At 41.4% G+C, this 23,727-nt stretch overlaps 1 protein-coding gene across 1 annotated transcript in view; it reads left to right on the top strand.

Moving 5' to 3' along the window:
• Positions 1-23,727, top strand: part of ADCY5 (adenylate cyclase 5) — a 196,277-nt gene that overhangs the window by 149,393 nt on the left and 23,157 nt on the right. Inside the window, exons 8-11 of the mRNA XM_085227802.1 lie at positions 3,283-3,423; positions 16,528-16,550; positions 21,266-21,410; positions 22,619-22,716. Coding sequence (XP_085083928.1) covers positions 3,283-3,423; positions 16,528-16,550; positions 21,266-21,410; positions 22,619-22,716 — 407 coding nt within the window. The remainder of the gene's footprint in view (positions 1-3,282; positions 3,424-16,527; positions 16,551-21,265; positions 21,411-22,618; positions 22,717-23,727) is intronic.

Raw genomic sequence — 23,727 nt, 5'->3', positions numbered from 1 at the left:
CATTAGGTTCGCAGTTAGTTTTATAGCCCTCAAAGAATGCCAGAAGACTGGGGAAATGCTTTGCTTTGAACACAGGTGGAAACAAAACATGACTGTCAACAGATGAGCAATACTGCTGACTAAACACTGCACTGACTGCTCAAAGGCAGCCAACTGAAAAAATGTTTATTTACTTCTAAGGCCTTTCAGTCACAGTAAATATGGGCGTTTCTTTTAACAATAGCAGGTACACAACAGTTTCAGAAAGAATTGTTGATGATGGCCTTGAAACAGCTCAACAAAACTTTGGCTGTAACTCCTAGAAAAACAATTCCCATTCTTTTCCAAATAGTGTCCTGGAACTGCATCCAGCTGAAGAAACAAAATGGTCATTTAAATGCTGAGCATGTGACTCTTCTAAAACACCATCAATCTAATGTGTTGATTCCTCGATTTAACAAATTTAATCACGACTCTGTGGGTTGCTACTCCTGTAGATTTATGAACCCAGTGTTTAGACCATGTATTACTGCAAGAAACACCATTCATACCAGTGGGATTTCAAGACGATTTAAGGCAGAATAGGTAGCTGACTGAGAAATGCTCGATCCCTTCTCAGCATCATTGTTTTGTTGTACTGATAGTGATTGCATAAATTGGAAAATCTGATCATACGCTAAAGAAGTAACAGGCATGCTTAATGCAACTGATAATTGTAAGAAAACCCCAGCTATTTCTGCAGTTCTGCTGTAGTATTACTGTAGCTTAGTGTGTGGGAACTGGTGGTGGGAACGCAACAAAACCTCTGGGAATACAATTTTAAAGGCTCTTCGTGAGTTCGGATTTGAAAAGTTCCCACATCTTCTGAAGTGCAGCCACTTTAAATCTGAAAAACACATTGCTGTCAGAAACCTTTGCACCTGCTCTGTTGTTGGTAGTACCTGTGATGAGTAGGACTAAAAGGTGTCTTCTGTTCCTTCTTTTTATTCTTCCTTCCTGCTTCGTTATGCCTTAGGGAGCACTGTGTGCAAGGTATGCTCATGCTGCCATTAGGCAGGAGGAAGCAGTGTAGGGATCCTCATAAATTTCCAAACCAAAGCTGTGATCCTACTTGTTCTTCATTTTTAGACCTTGTTATTCTCATCAGACACTGAATATGCTACTTTTCAGAAAATAAATTACATCTACTTTAAAAAATGTAGTGTTCAAATAAATGCTTTTTGAGTAAGTATTGATGTTAATGGCAAAGTCCTACTGTCCAAGATAACAGAGTAGCACAGCATGTAACATTGGAAAACAGAAAATCCACAATTTATTTATATATGTGTTTTAATGTGATTGGAAATACTGCTGAAACACAGCTCACAATCCAACATAAACCTTCTAAAAGGGGTGGGGAAATACCCCCACAGAGTGCACGTGGCCAGGGATAATTTATGGTGCCTGACCTCTCTCAGAAGTATGTATTTACCAATTTGTCCCAACCTTACCTCAATGCAGATGTGCCAGTATGCATGTACGAGGTCTTTATTCCCTTCACATTAATCAGGTGATTGGCATGAAGTAAAAGTAGTGCTGCAGAGTTACCCTGCACTGGAAGCAGGTGGGAGGATCACTCACTGGCTGGTAGGGCTTAGCATATCTGATTGCATTTGGGACTTTAAGGCTTTTCTCAAATTTTAAGCAAATTGACCAAGTTGTGGGGAAAAACTGCTCCATGTATCTTTTCATCATCTGTTGATGTAAAGGTATTTGCAATGTAAGCCAAATAGCTTTGCTTTATAGGTCCCCAGCCTAGTTTTTGATTGCTTCAGGTTGAAAACCCTTCACTAAACTGCAATAAAATAGACTGACAGTGTCACTTTTATTAGTGACAACAATGTATATCTGCTTGTAGAAAATGGAACTACATTTTCTACAAGTTTTCTGGCATCACGTTTTATAAAACAAGAAGCACAACTGTGAAAAAAATCCATACATGAAAAAAGAAACCACAAAAAGTGCTGCAAATGTTTGCAAGCACTACAAAGTGCGATGACTTCTAAAAACCAAAACCTCAAACCAACTCAGATCTGCACATCGGCGTTGCATCACGCTCGTGTATTTTTAGCACTTAAAGTGCTGCTCCCCTGGAGGTGATCCAGTGGCCCTGTTAGGATTGCTCATGTGAAGTTCCCTGGTGCCAAGCGGTGGAGTTTCCAGCGCTCGCAGCTGAGGTGGCAGTGAGTCCAACATGGGGATGGAGGCAGCTGCAGCTCTGGGGGCAGGAGGTGTGGGAGCACACGTCCCACTGGTGAAGCTGGTGTTTCCTTTGGGACAAGCTTGCAGGGCCACCTGCCCTAAATGCTTGGTGCCCTCATGGTGAGCATGCCATCTCATGGGAAATGTTGTAGGAGTTGTCTCTTCTTTGCAAGAAAAGAGAGGATGATTTCCCATACTTGACAATCAGATGGTTTTCCCCAGCACTGTGTTTAAACATTCTTTTTGCTTTCTTTTGGGAAAAAAAAAAAGAAAAGCAAATTTAAGGCAGCATAACATTTGACATTTAACTCTCTGGTTTCCATGGAAATAACACCAGGTATATTGCAAACTCTTGGCAGGTACAAGTTACAGTGAGTAGCAAGGAACCAAAATAAACAGATAAGGAAAGTGGATTCCAGGCAAAAACAGATGCTGATCAAATTGTCATTCAAGACAAACAAAAATTCTAAGTTTAAAACAACTGGTTCTTTTTTTTTAATGTTGTCCAGATGCCTGAATACTGTCTGCAACCCAAAATTAACAATTTCATCTAATTGTTTTGGTAAACACATGTAAGCAGCAATTCTCTTGAAATTGGTTTCCTCTCCCAAGTAATACGCAGGCAGGTTTTAGCTGTTTGTTATCCAAGCCCTACAGAGTTTGTCTTTAAGTAAGGTAAGATAATCACTGCACTTTCATGCTCTTGCAGTTGGTTTTGAGCTTTAACGAAACCTTTCAGACCTACAGTGTACAAGATTTGCAGTATGCTTCCAGTACAACCAAGATTCAAAACCATCTCTGGTAGCAAACACAAAGACTTTGTCCAAACTTCAGGGAATTTGGTGCCAATGGCAATATTTGCAGCTAGCATTAGGGCAGAGGAGACCATTTTTTTGTCCTGTTGCCTTTTGCTAGCAGCTACGCAGTTCAGTTGATTGTAAGATTTATATGCTTGCCTGGCTGGGAAGATGTTCTGTTCCTTCAAGTATGGAAAATGCCATGCTTGTACCTACTGAAAAAGGTGTTGGCTATTCACACACACCTCTCTCATTTGTCTTTCAGAAAGATGAGAAAGCCACGATAGCCAAGATGAACCGGCAGCGCACCAACTCCATCAGCCACAACCCGCCGCACTGGGGTGTCGACCGGCCCTTTTACAACCACCTAGGAGCTCACCAGGTCTCCAAGGAGATGAAGAGAATGGTAATGCCTTGCATTGTGGCCATTAATGTCTTTTTTTCCTGATACAGCATTATATATCCCTCCGTGCTTCGTCTAAAGGTTTTTGCAGTCCTGAGGGCATCTTCCAAATGTGGGTAGTAAATTGTTTTTTTGACTACAGAAGTAGTAATAAATAGTACATCTGGAGGTAGTGATGGTGAGGTGAGGCACAAGGGTGTTTGGAAGGAGAAGGGAGCCTGAATGGCAGAAAAAGGGCTCTTTGGTCTGACTTGTCTGAAAACTCATCCAAGCTGGTGGAGAGGCTGTGATCAGCTACAAAAATGGCTCAGTAGTGCAAGCATTCAAATGGCAAGTGGCACACATTTCTGTTAGCTTATAACAGACCAACACTTTCAGGGGATTCTCACTTGCATTATACAGACAGGTGCTGCTCACCTCTGAGCTACCTGCCCATGTATGCTCGTGGGTACCCAGGAATCACACCACTCTATTTAACACTCAAGAATACATTATAAAGGAACATGGATTAATTGGTCTAAGGTAGCAGGCATCTTCGTTTCATAAATTATATTCTTCATTACTTCTAAATTAAAATGAAGAATGGCCAGTTACCAACACAATTGGGCCGAGAATAATTTTGTGGTTTATTTTACACAGAGATTTTATCTTTGTTTTCTGCAATGAAGATTAAGAAAAGAGTTTCTATTTTAAAGACTGTTATTAATAATAAAAATAGTTAGCACCTATTTAGTAATTTGCATGCGTATGCAAATTGCTCTATGATCTTATTATTCTTTAGATGAAGTTTTAAACAAATGAATTCCTTCTAATATTCTGTACGTGAATGTAATTTAGGACAAAATTAAAATGTATTTACCTGGGTTACGCATGGGTATATCTGTCAGATTGATTATGTCAAAGCTGTTTGAGGACTGCAAATCACATTCTGTTAGTCATACATGATATTCAGCTGCTTATCCAGCTCAAAACTCACTGATTGAGTGCTGGGATTTTTTGTATTCCCTCTTGTTCACTTGGGTGTGACCGTAAGAGCCCTTCTGCAATGAGTTTATCATGCTGTCTTGATCCTTCGTACGCAGTCAAAAGTGTGTATTTGTTGCCTGAAGTCAAAGTTTTGTTGCAGGTCACCAAAGCTTCGGAGAAATTTTTAACACGGGGATCACCTTCACAGCTTAAAATTTTTGGCGTAGCTACAGGCAAATGCATATGGTGTTTTATAATGGGAAATGCTGGCACATTTATTAATAGTTGGTGCTAATATTATTCAATCATAATATTATTTTACAGTGCTAAACTGTATTTCTTAATCTCCATAGTAATGTTTCTTTCATTTCTCAGATATTCTAATAAGGGTTTCTGACATAAGCGTACAGATCTGTGGAACAGTGTGTTTTTTAATGTGGGCTTTTCAATAGGGCGTGCTCAATAGGCACGACATTATTAGAAGAGCTAATCACACTAGCATATAATTATAATTATAAGTTTCTTTGAATAGCTTGTAAGGAGTTCTTGCATCCTCCTGTTCAGAAACAAGGTATAAGCATGCCAAACAGTATCATGCTTCTTGGTGTTAATTACAGTTTGCCATGTCTAGCTGGTTGTTTCATTGGAAAAAACATAATTATTTATTGAAATATCAAGCTGAGTCCTACAAACATCACTGTCTTGAGCTAGTAGGAGGAAAGGATTCTTTTCTTTTTTCCTTTTTTTTTATCTTCAACCTTTCCTTGTAATGATATTTACCTCTTTATAGATTCAGCTGCTTAGAAAATCTTCTCCACTCGATCTGTTTCTGTGCTGCCTCCTGTAGCAAGCTCTCTTTTGAGAGGCTGATGTCTGTGTTTCATGTGCCATGCTATTTTCTGAAAGCCAGGTTAAACATCTTTCAGATATAACGTTACTTATTTTTTACTAGGCTTTATGTTGTTCTTGGGGAATCAATTTTTTTTTTAAATCATTATTAACAGTACTTCCCTCTGCTGTATCTCTGAGGTGCTTTAGTCTGAACAAAAACATGCTGCCTTCTGTGGACTGGAACCATCTTAATGTCTGCTAGATGGACATCTTATTGATCAGATCGTAAAATCAATTCCTTGCGTTAGCTTCTGATCTAACTACGCATTGCTTTGCATCACCTATCTTTGCACAGTACTTCATTTGTATGCCACCTCTGATGCCGTGTTACTTTAAGCTACGTGTGCTTAAAGGCACGCACAGTGCACACAGTCTGCATGCTGCCTGCTTAGAAATACAAAGTGCAGACAGACAAAAGGGGGGCAGATCTACAAAGGCTTTTTCAGCACTCCTCTGGGATGACATGCCATTGATCTCGGTAAGCTGCACCAGCTTTCAAAGCTCCTCAAGATGTGCTCTTTGTTCACGTCACCCACCTTTCCCCAGCCCTCCTGTATGTAATTATCTGTAGTCTTTTCTCTGCAGGCAGTGCCGCTTTGCTTGTTAAAACCTGAAGTCCCTTAGCCCTGTAATGTCAAAACAGGTGTTTGTAACAGGGATCACAAGCTAGCACTCTGCCTGGAGCAGGGTGATGTTGCAATGATGTGCAGTTTCCTTACATATAGATATCACAGAATCACAGAATGGCTAGGGTTGGAAGGGATCTCAAGGATCATGAATCTCCAACACCCTGCCACATGCAGGGCCACCAACCTCCACATTTAATAATAGACCAGGTTGCCCAGGGCCCCATCCAACCTGGCCTTGAACATCTCCAGGGATGGGGCATCCACGTCCTCTTTGGGCAGCCTGTTCCAGCACCTCACCACTCTCTCTGTAAAGAACTTCCCCCTGACATTCAATCTAAATCTTCCCTCCCTCAACTTAAAACCATTTCCCCTTGTCCTGCTGTTATCTACCCTTTCAAAGAGTTGGTTTCCCTCCTGTTTGTAGGCTCCCTTTAGGTACTGAAAGGCTGCAATGAGGTCACCCCGCAGCCTTCTTTTCTCCAGGCTGAACAAGTCCAGCTCCCTCAGCCTGTCTTCGTAAGGGAGGTGCTCCAGTCCCCTGATCATCTTTGTGGCTCTCCTCTGGACCTTCTCCAACAGCTCTGTCTTTCTTGTACTGGGGGCTCCAGACCTGGACACAGTAATCCAGATGGGGCCTCACAAGAGCAGAGTAGAGAGGGACAATCACCTCCCTGTCCCTGCTGGCTACCCCTCTTTTGATGGAGCCCAGGATACCATTTGCTTTCCGAGTTGCAAGAGCACACTGCTGGCTCATGTTAAGTTTTTCATCCATCAGGACCCCCAGGTCCTTCTCTGCAGGGCTGCTCTCAAGGACTGCTCCTTCCAGTCTGAATGGATGCCGGGGATTCCTCCGGCCCAAGTGCAAAACCTTGCACTTTGCTGTGTTGAATCTCATTAGGTTCACCCAGGCCCATCCTTCAAGTCTGTTGAGGTCCCTCTGAATGACATCCCTTCCTTCCACCGTGTCAACCGTACCACTCAGCTTGGTGTCGTCAGCAAACTTGCTGAGAAACCTGCAAGCTCAGTGAGGCCAGAAACCTCACATAGAGTAGAAGGGCAAAAGCACAGTTGATCTAGCTATAAATACATTTGTATGTTGGGTAATATGGATTGTTATAGGGGACATACATTTTAGACACAGGACTTAGAACTCATTGCATTATGACAACCGTATTTTCAGGAAAAACAGAGACCGTTTTTTGCAGCACTACATAGACTTCCCCAAAAGATAATATTAAAGTTCCCTGAATAGCATTTTTGTGAGGGATCTGTTTTATTTAAAAGTAAACAAAATTATTTTGGCTTTCTTTCTTGCCTTTGAACGCTGGCTCAGGCAAGCCGTCTGTACTCTGAGGATTTATTAGTAGTAGTCCTGGATGAGACAGATTCATATCAAAGGCAGCTGCAGGCTTCTTCCTTTCCTCCTCCTTCTGTCACAGCATTTCAGTGCTGCCATGTGTGGGCATGGGGGCACAGCATCACATCCAGGTAGAGGTGCAGCAGGGCTGGTGGGGCAGCACCCGGCCATCAGCTTGTGTTGTGGTTGGAGCTTAGCCTTGGTTGGGCCCAGCTGCCTTCAGCTGTTCCCCCAGGCACATGGGAGTTTATCCAGGCACTTGTAGACTCATATAAATAACACAAAATCCCAAACACGTGTCCATGCAGCAACAGTCTAAAACATTCTGGAATTATTCCCCTAGTCCTACCCTAGCTTAGCTATGCATGAGGCAGCTGGGGTCACAATGGTGCCAACCCCTCCCACCCTGCCCTGAGTCTCTGCTCTGTTCGTGGTGCACGTGGAGGAGCAGAGCTCCCACAGTCCCCTACACCAGCCTGGTGTTCCCCACTGTTTCTTTGGTCTGTTTTTTAATTGCAAAAGAATAAAAAACAAACTGACTTCAAAGCATCTGAGAACACAGGTGTATTTATAGCTAGAAAAATATTTATACACTGAGAAAGACTTTGCTTTTCCCAGTACAGATATGAGATTGTTTCTATAAATATTGATGAATTTTAGACTTCTGGAAATAATGCTTGTGCATCAGTTCTCATCAGCAAAACAAAACTATGGAAAAAAGGAAGAAAAAAAAAAAAGATTGTAGTAGATTCTACAGTGAAAGAACTTCACTGTAATCAACAACTAAAAAGCAAACACTGATACCTTCCAACATGGCAGGGCTGTTCTAGATGACAAATGATTCTATTCAGTGTTAGTTAGCTGGAAAACATGTCCAGTTTGGGATTACAATCCTTTAGGAGAAAGTGGATGAACTGGAGATAGTCCAGTGGAGAGAATTACAAATGAGGAGAGTTTCAGCAGTATGACCTGTGAGGAAGGGCTGAGACATTAGGTTTGTTTAGTCTAGAGAGGAGGACATTGAGTAAGAACAAAGTCTTCAGATATATGAAGGCTTGTAAGGACAGGGTATCACGGTAAATTGTTCCCCATGTCTGCAAAGAGCAGGTTGAAAAATAGTCATCTTAATTTGCTGCTGGGAAGATCCAAAAAAAAAGCTTGTAGATACAAGGATTGGGCTATGTAAGGAGCTTGTAGAACTCCTGCTGTTCCTGAAAACATTTTGTTTGTTTCCCTCAGGGCTTTTCAGTCTGGAGGGTCATCTTAAAACATTTTACAAATATAGAAGCAATACTCTTAAAAAAAAAAAAAATCCGTATTAGGAGAATTTATAGAGCATAAAGAATAGAAAATATCTTTAAATGTTTTATGAAGTTTCCAGTCTAAGCTATGCTAAACTTTGAGGCATCTCTCTCTCTTTGGATAAAAGCCAGTCATACCCACGTTTCTGGCAGGTGTCTCAGCCCTTGCATAAAAATCTGAAAGGGTAGAAATCTCACAGCTGTGAAAAATTTCATAGGTTGCCTGGAAATGCTATGGGTGCCCATTACTGGGGGCACTCAAGGCCAAGTTGAGTGGGGCCCTGGGCAGCCTGATCTGATGCGCAGCAATCAGCCCATGGCATGGAGGTTGGAGCTAGATGATCTTTATGGTCCATTCCAACCAAAGCCATTTTATGATTCTATTTTGCACTGGCTTTCATGGGCAGGTAGTTCAGTGTCTTCCACTGATACCATTGGGAAGATTCACACTGGGAACAGGTACATCTGAGTCCCTGTAACCCAACAAGAGCAGAATGGCTAATGTGATTCCTGAGCCTGGTTGTAGGTGTTGGGCAGATTTCCTTTTATTTTTTCAGCTGCTGGAATGATCTAACATCAGGAAGTTTAGGAACAGAAAGAGGAAACCCTGAAGATCTGCAATGCTGATTTCGGACTGAGTGTGTTTCTGCCATGAGCCTGCATGAGAGCAATGAAGCATTTAATCTGCAGTGAAATTGCGTATGACCTCAGTGTTAGTTATGAAGTAAACCAGAAGTGAAATTGAATAGGGTTTATACACGTGTGGGAAACATGACTGCATGCAGATGTTAAAAATGTGAAGCGAGGTTAAAAAAAAGCATCCTGGGAATGTCTGGGGCAGTAAAGAACAAGTCCTTATTCAAGTGGCAGTGCCCGATGCCTTGTGGCACTACTGCTCCATGCAGTCTGCTGTTTGATACTGTTCGGTGTTTGCTTTCTAACGAAACATCACTCATCCACAAGCCTAGTCTTTCAACCATAAAATATAATTCTTTGTTCTATTTGCCCTATCTTAAACCAAGCATTTCTCTGTGTGTTGCATCACAAATACAATTTGCTTCTACTCTTTGTTGTCCCCAGCTTACCCTTACAATAGATTTTCTTGTTACTTGGAAATGAAAATTAGGGAACAGGTGCATCGAAGGAATGAATGCTGTAGCTGGTTCTGTGCCAGCTACAGTGATTAGAGTAGTAGAATCATTAAGGTTGGAAAAGACCTCTGAGATTATCTAATCCAACTGTCATCAGAAGTGATTAAAAATATAAAAGTCAGTGGGCAAGTTTTCTTCGATCAGTAGTGCAGCCTCTTCAAAGAGAATCAGGATTTTCTCCATGAATGAGGCACAGAGGGTTTAACGTCCTTCTAAAAGTTTTTGTTTAGCATGAGGTCACCATTATCCTCTTTTCCAGCAATCACTTGCTAAATCTGATAATAGCAACATTAACGTCAACAGAGCTGGACAAGGACACCCAATGGAGAATTTGTCCCACTACATCTTTGCTGCCATTGTAGTATTCAGAATCCCCCAAATTCCCATAATCAAGTAGGGAGAAACTTTCAGGCAATCCATTCTGCTGTAACCCCGAGGCACTGCTACAGACCTGGGAGGAAATTGCTAACCTGGTCTGGGTTTTCTGAAGCCAATTTGTTTGACAAAACAGCAAGTTTTGTCAGCTTTGGTGCTTCTGAAAAGAGGATTTGTCTGATTCAAATGTTCTGTGTGATCTCACATAAATGAGTGGGAGCCATATTAAGCACTGTACATTGCTCAAGTTGTTGGAGGTTTTGTACAGTTTTGTGTCTGCAAACTTAAATTTCATTCCAGTTGATCAGGGCTTGCAGTCAACCTTGATTAAATTTTTAAAAGACAAATAAGAGCAACAGCTGATCTACAGCAGCTTGTGTGAAGTCTAATTAGAGTTTAGTATTTGCAGGGAAGTCCTGCACTGATTATTTTTCAACCATCACATGCTTTTCTTGAGTAAACTGTAGTCATACAGGTAAAGGCAGATTGGATCAAGACACTACTAAAAAAGTCATACAGTCTTTTTGCAGGATTAAACTAAGCCTACAGACATAAAGATGCCTGTTTCTCTTTATGCAAGAAGCACCTCCTCTGATATTAGTGGCAGCTCAGCACACATTGACATCAGAGGTGAAGCTGTGGCACTCACCAGAACCATTTTTAGAGACAGTGGGTGACTAATTAAGGGAGGTCGCATTTGGATTCAGTGTCTGCATCTGTCTACGTCTGTGCATCCGTTTAGTTCAACAGTAATTTCTGTAGAAGTGTGTTGTTTATCATCACTTAGATTGTAGAGATGAAAGGACAGAGATAAAGGAGCCAGGAACCAGTTCAGAGTATTTCTACCACTACCTGTTAATGGGTCTTTTCTGTTATGTGAGCTGTGGTGACTGCTCACAAGTGAGGCACAGAATCACGTACTGTTTCACTTGCAGATGTGGCTTTGACATGTAGAAATTTGGATTCAGAGTTCAGAAAACTGGAAAGTGTGAGCAACCTGCCCTTCCTCTGGAAGTGAGTTCCAAGCCAGAAATGAATTAAAATTAAGGTGGGAAAGCTATTTCAAAAGCAACAGCATATGTTCTACATAGTATAAATCTGATGAGCCAAATAAATCCTTGGTTTTGGTCTGGTCCAGTCTGACAGAGGCCACGTAACAAGTCGTTTTCAGCAGAACAAAGTAGAGTGCTTCACCAGCTGTGAGCGGTACAGAGGAATGAAAGTCTATTTTATTAAGTGGGATGGGATGCAGAAAGGGAGCACTTCAGCTTTCCTTTTCAGAACTCGTTAGTCTGTGTTCCAGCTATAGCAGACACGCTGGTCTGATCTGTTTCGTAAACTAATTTTGTGCCAGTTTGTTGTTCTACACTTAGATTCTTGTTAAATACCCTTTCTACCAGACTGTGTATTTGTGTGCCTGTACTTTCTGGAGTCTGGTATAGAAATTACATTATTTCTATCTCGAGTGCTTGAAAGTCCTTCAGTCCTGTTTCTGCTCTTATACCTAATAGCATCTGCCTTCCTAGCCTTGTCTGAGAGACCACAGAGACAAAGGCAGAATGTAACACAGTACTGAAAACCTGATAAATGGAGGTGAATAATTAGTTTTGTGGTGGAGCCATAGCAGGTTTGTTTTTAACTCCATCCACTTTCTGCCATGTATGTCTTCATAATCTCTGTTACTGTGGAACATCTTTGCAAGTTGGCGTGAGCCCTTACAAGCCTCACTTTGTCATCTTGATTCGTAAGTCCGCAGTACTTTAGATTTCATGTAAGTCCCATTCATTTGGGTCTTTGTGCTAGACACGAGCAAAGGGCAAGCAAAATTAGCTTCCCTGACATTTTTGCCCTCGCAATCTTTACTGGAGTTGGCAGCAAAGCTTTTAAGGTGGAATCTGTGCATTCTAAGCACGTTGTCATTAAAAAGGTCACAGAGCTCATCAGCTCCTCTATTATCTTGTTTTTGGAGCTAGATGAAAAGCTAAAAGGGTGTAAAGTCTACTCCACTTTTCTTTGCATATTTACAATATGTTAATAATTACAGCTAATGTTCTCAAAGTTAGAAGTATTATTTCTAATGGTTCTTGATTCAAAGCATTATGGTGTAGCAGTCAGCTTGTCACAGCTTTGACAAACTCTTTATCATTCTATTTAAGGAATCCGTATTAATCTTCAAAGAAAAGAGCTTAGTTAATTTAGAAGTCACGAAGAGAGGCAGCAGTCACATGAGCTTTTAGTGCAATAGATTTCCATAAAATATCCCTCATACAATTGTAAGCTTTTGGGACAGATTCAGTAATATCACATTCCCTCTTTTTTTTTCTCCTGCACGTCAGTTCCCACAGAGGATGGTCATTAAAAGTAAGTGCTTGTAAATTCAGAGCCACCTGACCTGCCATAATACATGGTTGTTTTTTTTTTAAGAATCCCATCTAGAAAAGAAAAAGAGCAAGGCAGTTCATCAGTGGGTACTATTGCCTGTAAGGGAGCTGATACAGCTACATTTGGGTTAATGTTCCTCAATTTGGAGAGAGAACTTTCTTAGTCTCAAGGCAATTTTTAAATGCTTTTACCTTTTCATTTGCAGGCTGATGGCAGAATAATGCAGTCTCCTGGGGGAAAGGGAAAAATCCCAGTATCAGGGATATTAAAATAGTTCCTCAATAAGAATTTGATGAGGTCCTTTAGCACTGACCAGTTTCATGCCTTGGGTTTCCTTCTAGAGAAAAAGAATTTTTACTGTAACAAGGGCTGCTCCGTCATCGTGGTTATGGAGCTATTCCTGAATTTCTGTGAATTCATTTCTGTCTGATTCCTGTAGCCATCACCACTTTTGCCATTTTCATTCCTGCTGACATTTCCCAGACTTTTCTTTAAGCCATTGGTACTGCTTCAGCTTGTTGGGCATAAGTCCATGAGCAATCAAGAGGGGATTTATATACTCTACTCCAGGAATTGGCATCTTCTCTTCCTACCCTCTTATTCACTCTTTCCTAAATGGTGGGCACATGCTTTTTATCAGCTATTTTGTCTGGGTACTCAGATCTCTGTGTATGTGTGTGCAGAAATGCCAATCTTGGTGTACCTTTGAGGAGCTAAAGCTGCTCCATACCGAGACAGGCTGGGTACTGCACTGCCCAGCACAGCTACCCAGCCTCTTGCAGCATGGACAGAAGAGATCAGGGCTGCTTGCAGCAGCAACGCTCATTATCTCACTTCCTGTTGAGCTCCTTCAACTGAAGGTGTTGGTGCACACGTGATGGGACTCCATGCAGAGATCCCTGAGCTCATCTCAGTAGAGGTGAACAGGGGAGGAGAGCTGGCCTCAGTGTCTGTGTTGCTTTGCATGCTGTGAGGAAATTGTGATTTGTGGTCATTTGTCTCCTAGGCCATGAGTGTGTTAGTCCTTAGGAGTGAAGCCAAACCTCTGTAGCTCAGATTCCTACAAGACCTATGTTGAGCCAAGGGACTTTAATTGGAGGAAAGCATCCAAGACATCATGAAATAAAACTGTTTGCTAGCAGTGGAAAAGAAAAAAGACCAGTGTGCTCAAGCTTTGTGCAAGGGGAAGGAAATAATTTAAGTGACCATTTTCAAATGATTCTAATGGACCAAGCATGCCCACAAAGTGGGAGGAATTGAAAACACATTAGACAGAGCCCAGGGGGAAATTTCCTTCCCAACCTGAAGAGGGTGAGCAGCATGACACTGTGCACACGATCATCTCCCTGCTTAAAAGTATTCTTGGCATGCAATTGAGAGGCTGAAGCTTTAGTGAATAGGGGAAGAAATCTCTGGTCACAGACAAATCTCTGAGACGTATATTGTCTGAATCCTAGCAAAGTGTTTCAATGCAAAGGAGAAAGATCTCCTGTTATATGCTATCGGTTTCTAAGAAGCTATGGGTTTTTTTGTTGGGGTTTTTTTTTTGGTTTGGACTTTTTTTTTTTCCCTAAAATAACCTTGCAGACCTCTCTCCATAACAATTCCATTTTTGGAAATTCTGCTTGAAGAATCTTTCTCACGAAATGGGAACATTTGAAGTGAATCATTTGATTTGCTTAACTCAGAGAGGTTCCTACTACATTTAATTGTAAGCTGATTCTCTCTAATTAGAGTTCAAGTCACTCTTAAATATTTAGATATTGTTAGATGAGGATTCGGGAAAGAACATAGAATAATCATTTCCTTTTTTGCTTTACCTGAAATAGGCTTTTTGTGAGGTTTTAATTTTGTTTGAGCTGCCAACACGAATAACTTGTAGGGCTTCAAGTACAATCTAGTATTTTAAAATGAAGAACTAAATCAATTAATTCTGTATTATTTTAGAGACTTTATTTACAATGTTTTTGCTGAGGGAAAAAGGGAGGGGAGAATCTAGTTCTGTGTAGCTGAAGTGTTCACCCTGGTCAATGACAGCTAAACATGCAGCTCACTTTTTTTTTCATGCTTAAAGTATTGTGGCTTTTACTGAGGATATGTTTGCTGAGATTTTCTTGTAAATTGACCGGTTGGCTTGTATTCCCAAACATGCACACCTGGAAGGCAGGAGTCTGAAATCTGTGTTTGGTTTCAGGACATCAGTAGGATGAATGGTTTCTCAGCAGTCCATGAAAATCAGACCATTTTAGGAGACGCTCCAGTTGCAGTCAGTCATCCATTTCCCACGTGGATAAGCTAGAAAATGTGAACTTGATGTCTATCTAATAAGCAAGTACTGTCTGTTTTCACATCAGTTCTCTCCCCCTCATTTGTTGGCTGGTAGCTATCCATCTTCAGCTGATTTTCTTATTTTTTCCAGCCTAACTGGCTATGACACCAGACAAATTACTAAGTATTTTGTCTCCATGATTAATCAGTGAGCTTTCATTCTTGGCACTGAGTTGTAGCATTGCTTAGAGGATAAATAAATAAATCAGATATTCCTGACAACTGTAGAATGATTAAGAAAAAAAAAAAAAAAAAAACAAAAAACCACACAACAAGAAGCTGAATGATCCCTTCAGCACTGTTTAATGTGAAATGAAAAGTACATGTTTTGTTTGGCTTGGACAAGTGCACATGTTAACACTGAATCAACATTACTGTTTCCTTCTTCCCACTGCACTTGAATCCACTGGTGGTTAGTACATGGCACTGAGAGCTTTCCTTCATCTGGATTTCAGATGGCTTAAGTTGGAGTTGCAGTTTCTATTTTGAGGTGTGGTTTTACTTTGAAATGAAGGGTATAAAAATGGACATAGCTCTCTGTGAATCACAGTCCTGCCTATTGACCTGAGGGACCAGGGCCTCTTTTTTCCACTTGCTGAGTTGGTGTCATCCAGGGTCACTGTGTTGGTTTTGCTTCTGCCCATTGCTGTAACACTACATTGCTAACTCATCACAAGGGCAAAATCTGTTCTCCTTTAGAATCTGGTCCGTGTTCTTGTTGCTGATGGTGACACACAACACAGCTGTGCGAAAACTGTTGCCCAGAGGCTTTTCCTTGTAGTCATGCAGCATCAGGCAGGCCTCTGTTTGCTCCCCCAACCTGGGAGCAGCTGCAGGTCCAGCAGCTGGAACATCTTCATGTGCTCTGAGTGGTTTTGGCCTGAGGTCTCTGGGAGGAAAACAAAAGCAATGTTGCATATCTCCCAGCTACATTTCTCTTATGTTTTGGAACACAGGGTACAAACCCTGTGCCTGTGACCCTGCTTGTCAAGTATACAACTTCTCTTAACTTCAGTTAAAGTCAAGCCAAGATTTCAGAGGAGAGATTTTGTTTCATCCCATGCAAAATGTCCTTTTTCATGGTATTTGGTCTGTTAGGTATGGTAATGCTAAACATATAGAAGTGTGCCTCCATACGTTTTTCTCTGAGGCTTTCTAGCCGCTTAGGCTATGGTGACCATGAATACACACTCGCTCAGTTCAGGTGGCCCCAAAGGAATTGTGAACAATTTGGCTATTACACAAATTATAATTTCTGCAGTCTTATTCAAGAAAACACATTTTTTTGTGTGTGCATGCAGTGAGAGGAGATGGCAGGAGACTTTTATGGGGTTCCTGCTGAAAAAATGTAAAGCAAAATGCATTGGGCTCCCTTAGTCAAGACCCAGCTTAAATAAAGAGGTACAGCTGTGCTGAATTAATTATGTGGTTGTCCCATGTTAGCAGTCAGAGTTTTGAATCTCAAGTAATATGTGCCAGCAGTCAGCTGAAGCATTTCTCTTATCTCCATTTCCATAAATTTATACCTGAAGGCATGTGTTTTTCTAAAACTGTTCTGTCTGCCCGATGACACAGCAGCACAAACATTGCCGTGGGTTGGTAAGGCTCTCCATCCGCACCTAGCAGTGAATGCTCCGAAAACTCCTCTGTAGTGTTGTTCTCTGCATGCTTTGAGTTCTTAAGATTTGCCTGTTTCCTAACCCTTGTGTCCTTTTCCTTTCTTACAGGGTTTTGAGGACCCCAAGGACAAGTAAGCAAATTTTCTTCTGTCATATGCTGTTACGTTTGTGGGTTTTGTGTTGTTGGTTGTTTTTTTCTTCTCATAGTAAAAAATGACAAAAATTAGTGCCCAGCAGCCAAGAATAGTGCCTGGACCCCCCGGTGACTTCTCCTGTAGGGACAGCCAGTCTAAGGACATGGGGTTGACTGATGTGCAATCAGAGCTGCCACTGTCTCAAAACATTTATTGATTTGTCTGGATCTAACTGGCATTTGGAATTAAAACATTTTGCTGCTCTTTCCCACCCCACCCCACCCAGTGTTATTCAGTATTTGCTGTCTTGATGATATCCCAAGAACAAAGTCATCATTAAAAGTGTGTCTAGCAGTGTTGAACATTTCTAATAAGAAGAAATTATGTACGTCTAAATGACATATATAGTTCCCGAGTGCTTCTTATATATGTACTTCTAATTACTACATAGTACTAATTTCTACATGCAAAAATAAACTCAGAAATGACAATTCATTTTAAAAGGTGAATTCATAATTTCATGTGCTGAAATGCAAACACGCTAGAGCAGCATTTTGATCTATTTCATATCTAACAATTTTTTTTAATGGCAAAAATAATGATAAAACATGAGTGGTATTTGGTGGTAAAAAAATCTCTTTTGGAGGAAGAAAAAAAAGTATAGTCCCTTTCTCACTTCCACAGCTGGACATTACTAGAAAATTTCTTGTAGTGAAGGTGTCTATAAGTATTTCTTATTCAGAACTACTGAATGGCATTAATTGTAAGCTTGCTCAGGGCAAAACAGGTGGCAGTAGAGGAGACTGATGCCTGAAACGTGTTGCTATTGCTCTTTATCACATTTCACAGGCTGCCAATAAGGGCTTGGCAGATCTGTGTGTGCTGGGGCAGCTGAATGCTTCTGTGGGCCCTAAATAATGTGCCGTTAGGGAAATTCATGTTATGATGGCTGAGCACTGAGTACAACTCCCTAGAAGTAAAGGAATGTGGTAAGATTGGACATGACAGTACTTGGAATCTTCTTCTCCTCCTCTTGCTCTTCACTGCAAACTCTGTTTTAATAACATTTACCTCTGTGCACCATGAGATGTTTCACTGTGGTGCAGGGTATCTGGAGAGAGTCTTGAGTCCATGGCTGCTGTGTACTCAACTGATACTGGATATATTTTGGAGGGAAAAGATCTAACAGATTGCAACAAAATAATTGTGAGGAATACAGAAATTTTTAAGTATTCTTCATGAAATAGGGTCTGTCCTTACGTTTCACATAAGAGAACATAAATTCTCCTGCCTTGGTGCTGGGCTATGGATGAGTCAGTCAGTGAGTGAGGAATGGTTCCTCCACAGGTGGGTACTCCAAGGACGGTCATGTCTCTCCTCCATCCTGCAGTTTGAAAAGGTTACTTGAGCTGCTAAGTGCTGGCAAGAATTACTCTGTATTTACTAGTGCTGATTCAGCGTGCCCCTTTCTTACTATACAGATTGCAGGCTTTTTTCACTCCTGCTCCACACAAAAAAAAAAATATCTCCTAATTGCCTTAGATTCTCTTGATCCAGCAATCTGTTTAATTCAGGGATAAAGATGTGGCTAAAAAAAAAAAATAAACCACCTCTGCCAGGAAATGTTCATGGCATTGATGGCATTGTTTAAATTAGACACCAAGCACTCAGTTCAGTGCTTTCACATGCAAAAGCACAGCTCGTTCCCAGGAGGAAAGATGAGGCACCATGAATCTCTTAGAACGAGACCTGACACATGCCTGAGTGAAGATGTAGTCATTGAACCTAGGCATGAAGCATTTACAGTTATGGCATATATGTAGTTCTGGCAGTGGTCACGCTCTCACACTCTTCGTTTGCAGGAAGTAACTGAATAAGCAGAATGTTTTTGGATTATTCTGAAGCGAACTTCTCTGGGTCAATTGCTAGCTTTCACATGCACAAGCGGAGTGCAAAAGCTGCTCCCAGCTCTGTTCGTGTTGTTCCTGTCCCTTGTAACAGTTTTCTTTTGGCTGCATTTTGTACAGATCTCAACAGCACTTTTAAGAGGTGTTTCTGAAAGTTTCGTGGGGGCCTGAAAGCCCTGCTTTTCCCCCACACACTATCAATATATGAATACACATTTCCACATATGAATTTCATTACTCCATGGCAGTAGCTCAGCTCTGATTTAGGAGCACTGCCTTCAGGGCTCTCCATAGCACAAGAACATTTGCTCTTTTAACTTAGAACTAATGCAGATGTACCCAGACTTGCTGTACAGTAATGAATAGGGGTACAACAGGCAAGGATGCAGAGCAGCCACCCCAGCAGCAGAGTATGTGCAGGTGATCAGGCTTCCCTGCTGTCTGCTCGAGTGTGGCTACCTTGCAATGAACATCCCTGCAAGGTCACCTAAAAACTGCAGAAATATGTCTACATAAGCTGCAACCACAGAAGTTGTGGTATGAGAAATGCCCTCCGCAGTACAATGACCTGTTATAGAACTGGAGACAGCCGTGACCAAAGCCTATGCTGATTTTGCTTCTCTCTTCGCATCCTCCTGAATGTTGCTGTTCAGCTGGAGGTTGAAATGTGACTGAGGTTCACGAAGATGCTGAGCCGACTCATTTGCTCCAGTTCTGCAGGAAAATGTATTGCCTCTCTCATACGTGGTATGAAATGACTAAATGTGAACGACCCACGTGTGTAAATAACTCGCAGGATCTTGGAAGACATTGTGTAAATACAAACCATAATGATTTCCTTACTCTTTTTTATGGGTCCAGAAGACAGACTTGTGAGGACAGAGTGAAAAATAAGCAGCCACTTGTTGATTGCTTAAGCAGATGTGCTTCCTCCAAGGGAGCATCTAGAAATAAATCGAATTTCCTGTCCTTCTAGGGACAAAACTTCGTTATAGTTTCAAAGAGGAATACATGACTGTCAAGGAACTAAATAACTACAGGCCAAAAATCAAAACAGCTCTTTTTCTCCAACCCTACTGAACTATTGATTGGGTGAAGCAGTAATGAGACACCGAGGCAAGGTGGACAAGCTGCCATTGCCACATGGCCATGAAGGGACACCAACATGTTGGAGCGTCCTGGCTGGCCAGGGGCAGGAGGGGTGGCAACGAGCCCATAAGACTGGTCTGCCTTTCTCTTGGTGAGAGGTACATGGCAGAGCAGGGGTGCCTCTAAGATCCTGCCATGTCCAGCAAAAAGCCCTTCCTTTGAGAAGGGGCCTTTAACCTTGAGCATAGCATCATGTTCTGGTTTGTAGGCCGCGCTGAGCAGCCTCTGCTCACAGCACAACCCTGCCAGTAAGCCCAGCAGCAGCCTTGAGCATTGTGCCCTGTCCTGCAGTGCAAATGAAACCCAGAACAGAAAGCACTGCAGCTTCCCATCCTGCTGGTCAGAGCCTGGGACTTTTTTCCAGAGTGCCAAAGGTGAAGGTCACTCAACATGAGCTGGAAGCTGCATTCCCACCGTGGGATTTGCACGCAGAAATAGCTGTCCACTGGAATATACCCCTGTGCAACTTCTATGTCCTTGGCAATCATGTAAACAGAACAGAAAAACAGCACTTCAGAATGAGCTTTTAATTTCTGCCCATGGCTAGTTTTAAGGCAGACCATTAAAGTGGCATCAGCAAGTGACTAAATTTTAAGAAGCAACAAGAGATTTTTGGGAGATGCTTCAGGTTTCCTGACTGCATAATTGCCTCAAGGCAATTAATTTTTTGGTGTTTTTTTTTTTTAATATTTTTTGAAAGCCATAGATGAGCACCAGAAACAAAATGGCGACAAAGATTATAAGCAATCTTAAAATCTTCTTCCACATATTTGGAAAGCAGAATCTAACTTATCATGGGGAGGGTTTTTTGCTACCTTCTTCCTAGCTCAAGTGAACTAAGTATCTTGTAAACAGGAAATATTGTCTGCTTCTCTTACTCGTAAAAACTGCATGAGGGAAGCAGTGGGGTGTCAGACCACATTTTTTCCCCACATTTGTTTTAGTCAATGGTTTGTTCTGTAAACAATTTTTTTCTCAATAATGGAGAATTGTTCAAGTTCTGAAATTTTTGCAGACATCATTAATGTTGGGAAAGATCTCTATCATCATCTACAGTCCAACCATCCACTTAGCACCAATATTGCCCACTGAACCATGTCTTCAGGTACTACATCTATCCTTTCCATTAACACCTCCTGGGGACAATGACTCCACCACTTCCCTGGACAACCTGTTCCAATGCCAACTACTCTTTCTGCAAAGAAATTTTTCCTTATATCCAACCTGAAATACCCAACATCATTATAGACACAATTATAGCAAAGCAGTGAATATGGCTGGTTACATAGATCATTGATAGTAGAGCAAGGAAGACTAAGTCTGAGGTCTGGTGGAGGGAAACTACAGCCTAGTTGTGAGGATGAAACACAGTAAAGAGACTCCAAAGCAAGAAAGGTCCTTGATGGAGGTCGTTTAGAAAAAAAAAGGCAAATAAATGAAATCCTTTCACTGGCAGGCTGTCAGTGAGCAGTACAGCTGGTCTAATTTTCCTCTCAGCTCATAATCCGTTTTCCAGCTCAAAGTTGTCATAAGCAAAATGCCATTAACCCACAGTTTGTTATAGAGTCAGATGATAATGTGGTTAAGAGGAGGCAATTATCTTATCCTCTTACGTTCCTTTTTTTTTTTTTTCCTTTTTTTTTCCCACATCCTCAGGAATACACAGGAAAGTATGAACCCAGAAGATGAAGTGGATGAGTTTCTGGGCCGGGCCATTGATGCCAGAAGTATTGACCGATTACGCTCTGAGCACGTGCGCAAGTTTCTCTTAACATTCAGGGAGCCTGACCTGGAGAAAAAGGTAATGTCTTGCCACCTAGGGAGCCATAAGTGCTACTAAGGTTCATTAGTCTTTCTTTGGGAACCCATTTTAAGCAACAGGTAGAGTTCTCACTCACACAGATCTGGGAGAGGAGAGTAGCAGACCCAAGAGTCCTGAATAGCTGATAATGTTCAGATATCTTTGTGCTGTGAGGCAAAGATCTTTTCAATTTCTCTGTCTATTAAATAGAGACAAAATCTTCTCTGGACTGTAACATTAAGTCCAGTTAAATCCAGTTACTATTAAGGGTACCACGTGAGATACAGTTTTTAATTGCCCAAAGAAATTCCACGTCATATTTTTCCTTTTTTTTTTTTTTTTTTTCATCCAAGCACAGATCCTTGGGATACTTGAGCAGTTTCCATGTTAAGCTCACCATTTAATGGATAAGGTTTCAGAAATTAAGTTGGCACTATTTATTTCGTTTTATGTAGAAATACTCTTTCAATGACAAGAATTGCAGCCTACTGTGAAAACAGACTTTTGCAGGATTTATAGCTATTCAGTGAATCTGTGTGGGATCAAGTAAAAGCACAAGCATGTAATTTACCCTCACTCCTTCTCTTCAATTTTATAGCTGAAAACTGCTAAGGAAATTAGCAGTTCACCTGTTCTCAGCACCTTTCATTTCATGGTTCAAACATTGAGACTGTTTGTACTGAGAACCATGCTTCAAGCTAAATAAAGCATCTTTGGGAATCGGATGCAGCTCCCATGTGACTGATATGTTGACAAGTAGTTGGAATGAGTGACTGTGTGAAAACCACAGCATCCTCGCACTATTGTTAGAGTGAGCCAAGCTGTCTGCGCAAAAAACCCCAAGGTTTTCTCATTAGCAACATTCATCCTTGTTGGAGGAAGCTTCCCATGAAAGAAGTTCATGTCTCATGATAGTGACCTATTATCCTGGTCCCTCATATCCTCATTTCTGTTCCTTTGATGTAAGGACCAGGCTTTGAACCCTCTTTCCATCCAGCTGTATTGATTTGTTCCCTGGTCTTTGGAACATTGTAAGGGTTTGAACCCTTACAGTTTGCCCAGGGACCAGGAGAGTTTGTAGTCTTGGTCTTTTTTTACTGACAGTTCTTTCCAAGAACCTAAATGGAAGCCAAGAAACAAGTGTTTGTTGGTTGGGTGAAGGCAGCAGCCAATTTTTCCACTAATGTAACACTTTGCTTTTTTTGCAGTACTCCAAGCAGGTGGATGACAGATTCGGAGCCTATGTGGCTTGTGCCTCCCTAGTCTTCCTCTTCATCTGCTTTGTTCAGATCATAATTGTGCCGCAGTGAGTATCGTATCTTATCACCCCTTTGCTTCTATCTGCTCCCCCCCCCAATATTCTGGCCTACATTTCTTTGTTGTTTTTTTTTCTTGAGAAGTCAGAGCACCAAGGGGAAAAGAAAGTCCTTAAATAATTCATTCTTGAGTCATGTGCGATGCTTATTGTTTCCACTCATTTCTAGTGCATATTAAACATCCTCACTGGCATGTGAGTCTTTCATTTTTGCCCGCACGATTTCTCTTACCGTTTACCTCCACCTTACAAAATTTGATTTGGCACATTTATAAGGCCGTGGAAAAACAAATATCACCAAGCTGGAAGCTCACTGTGCCTATTGAGGCATAGTGTGCATTCACAGCATGAGTTTGGTCCGTCCCCTTATCTAGATGCAATAGAACAGAGAGGTGAAAAACCCATCACAGTCTCACTGCTTGGAGTGCTGAGGTTTTAGGGTCTGCTTTACAGGTGAGGTTTAACCTCTTGTGCATTTGTTCTTCTGGATTCAGAGCAGTCATGCAAGAAGAAGAAAAGTACAAAAGGCTACACATGCCTAAGCTTTGATAGCTTACCCGGGGTTTAAGGGATGCAGTCATTTCTTTCCCCAGGCAAGAGAGGGACTGAAGTGGAATAAGCTCCTCTGGGCTGTGGCGCACAGAGCTTTTGAACCACTGCAGTGTGTTTCTGCATCTGAAAGGAACAGTGTAACTCCCTGGATCTTTTCCAGCAGTGAGCTCTGCAGACATGGTATTTCTTCTCAAAGAGTTCATGAAAAAATCCTTGAAATTAAAACATGTTGGTATTTCCTGTGCTCTCATTTAGTAACAATAATATATCATTCACTGAACACTGCTGTGTTGGAAATAAATTTACAGTTAGTCATTTTTAATCTGAAGAACAAGATCTCAGAAGCTCTAACAATGCTCCAAATTCATCTTCATTACAAGAAGACAAAAAATTTTTATAGAGAGTTCCAGTGCTATTGTTTGTCATTACAACTGCTTCTACGTCTGTTCA

The sequence above is a fragment of the Meleagris gallopavo genome, chromosome 7, assembly GCF_905368555.1.
Source record: "Meleagris gallopavo chromosome 7, MGAL_WU_HG_1.1, whole genome shotgun sequence".
NCBI lineage: Eukaryota > Metazoa > Chordata > Aves > Galliformes > Phasianidae > Meleagris > Meleagris gallopavo.
This window is presented reverse-complemented; position numbering and strand designations above follow the sequence as displayed.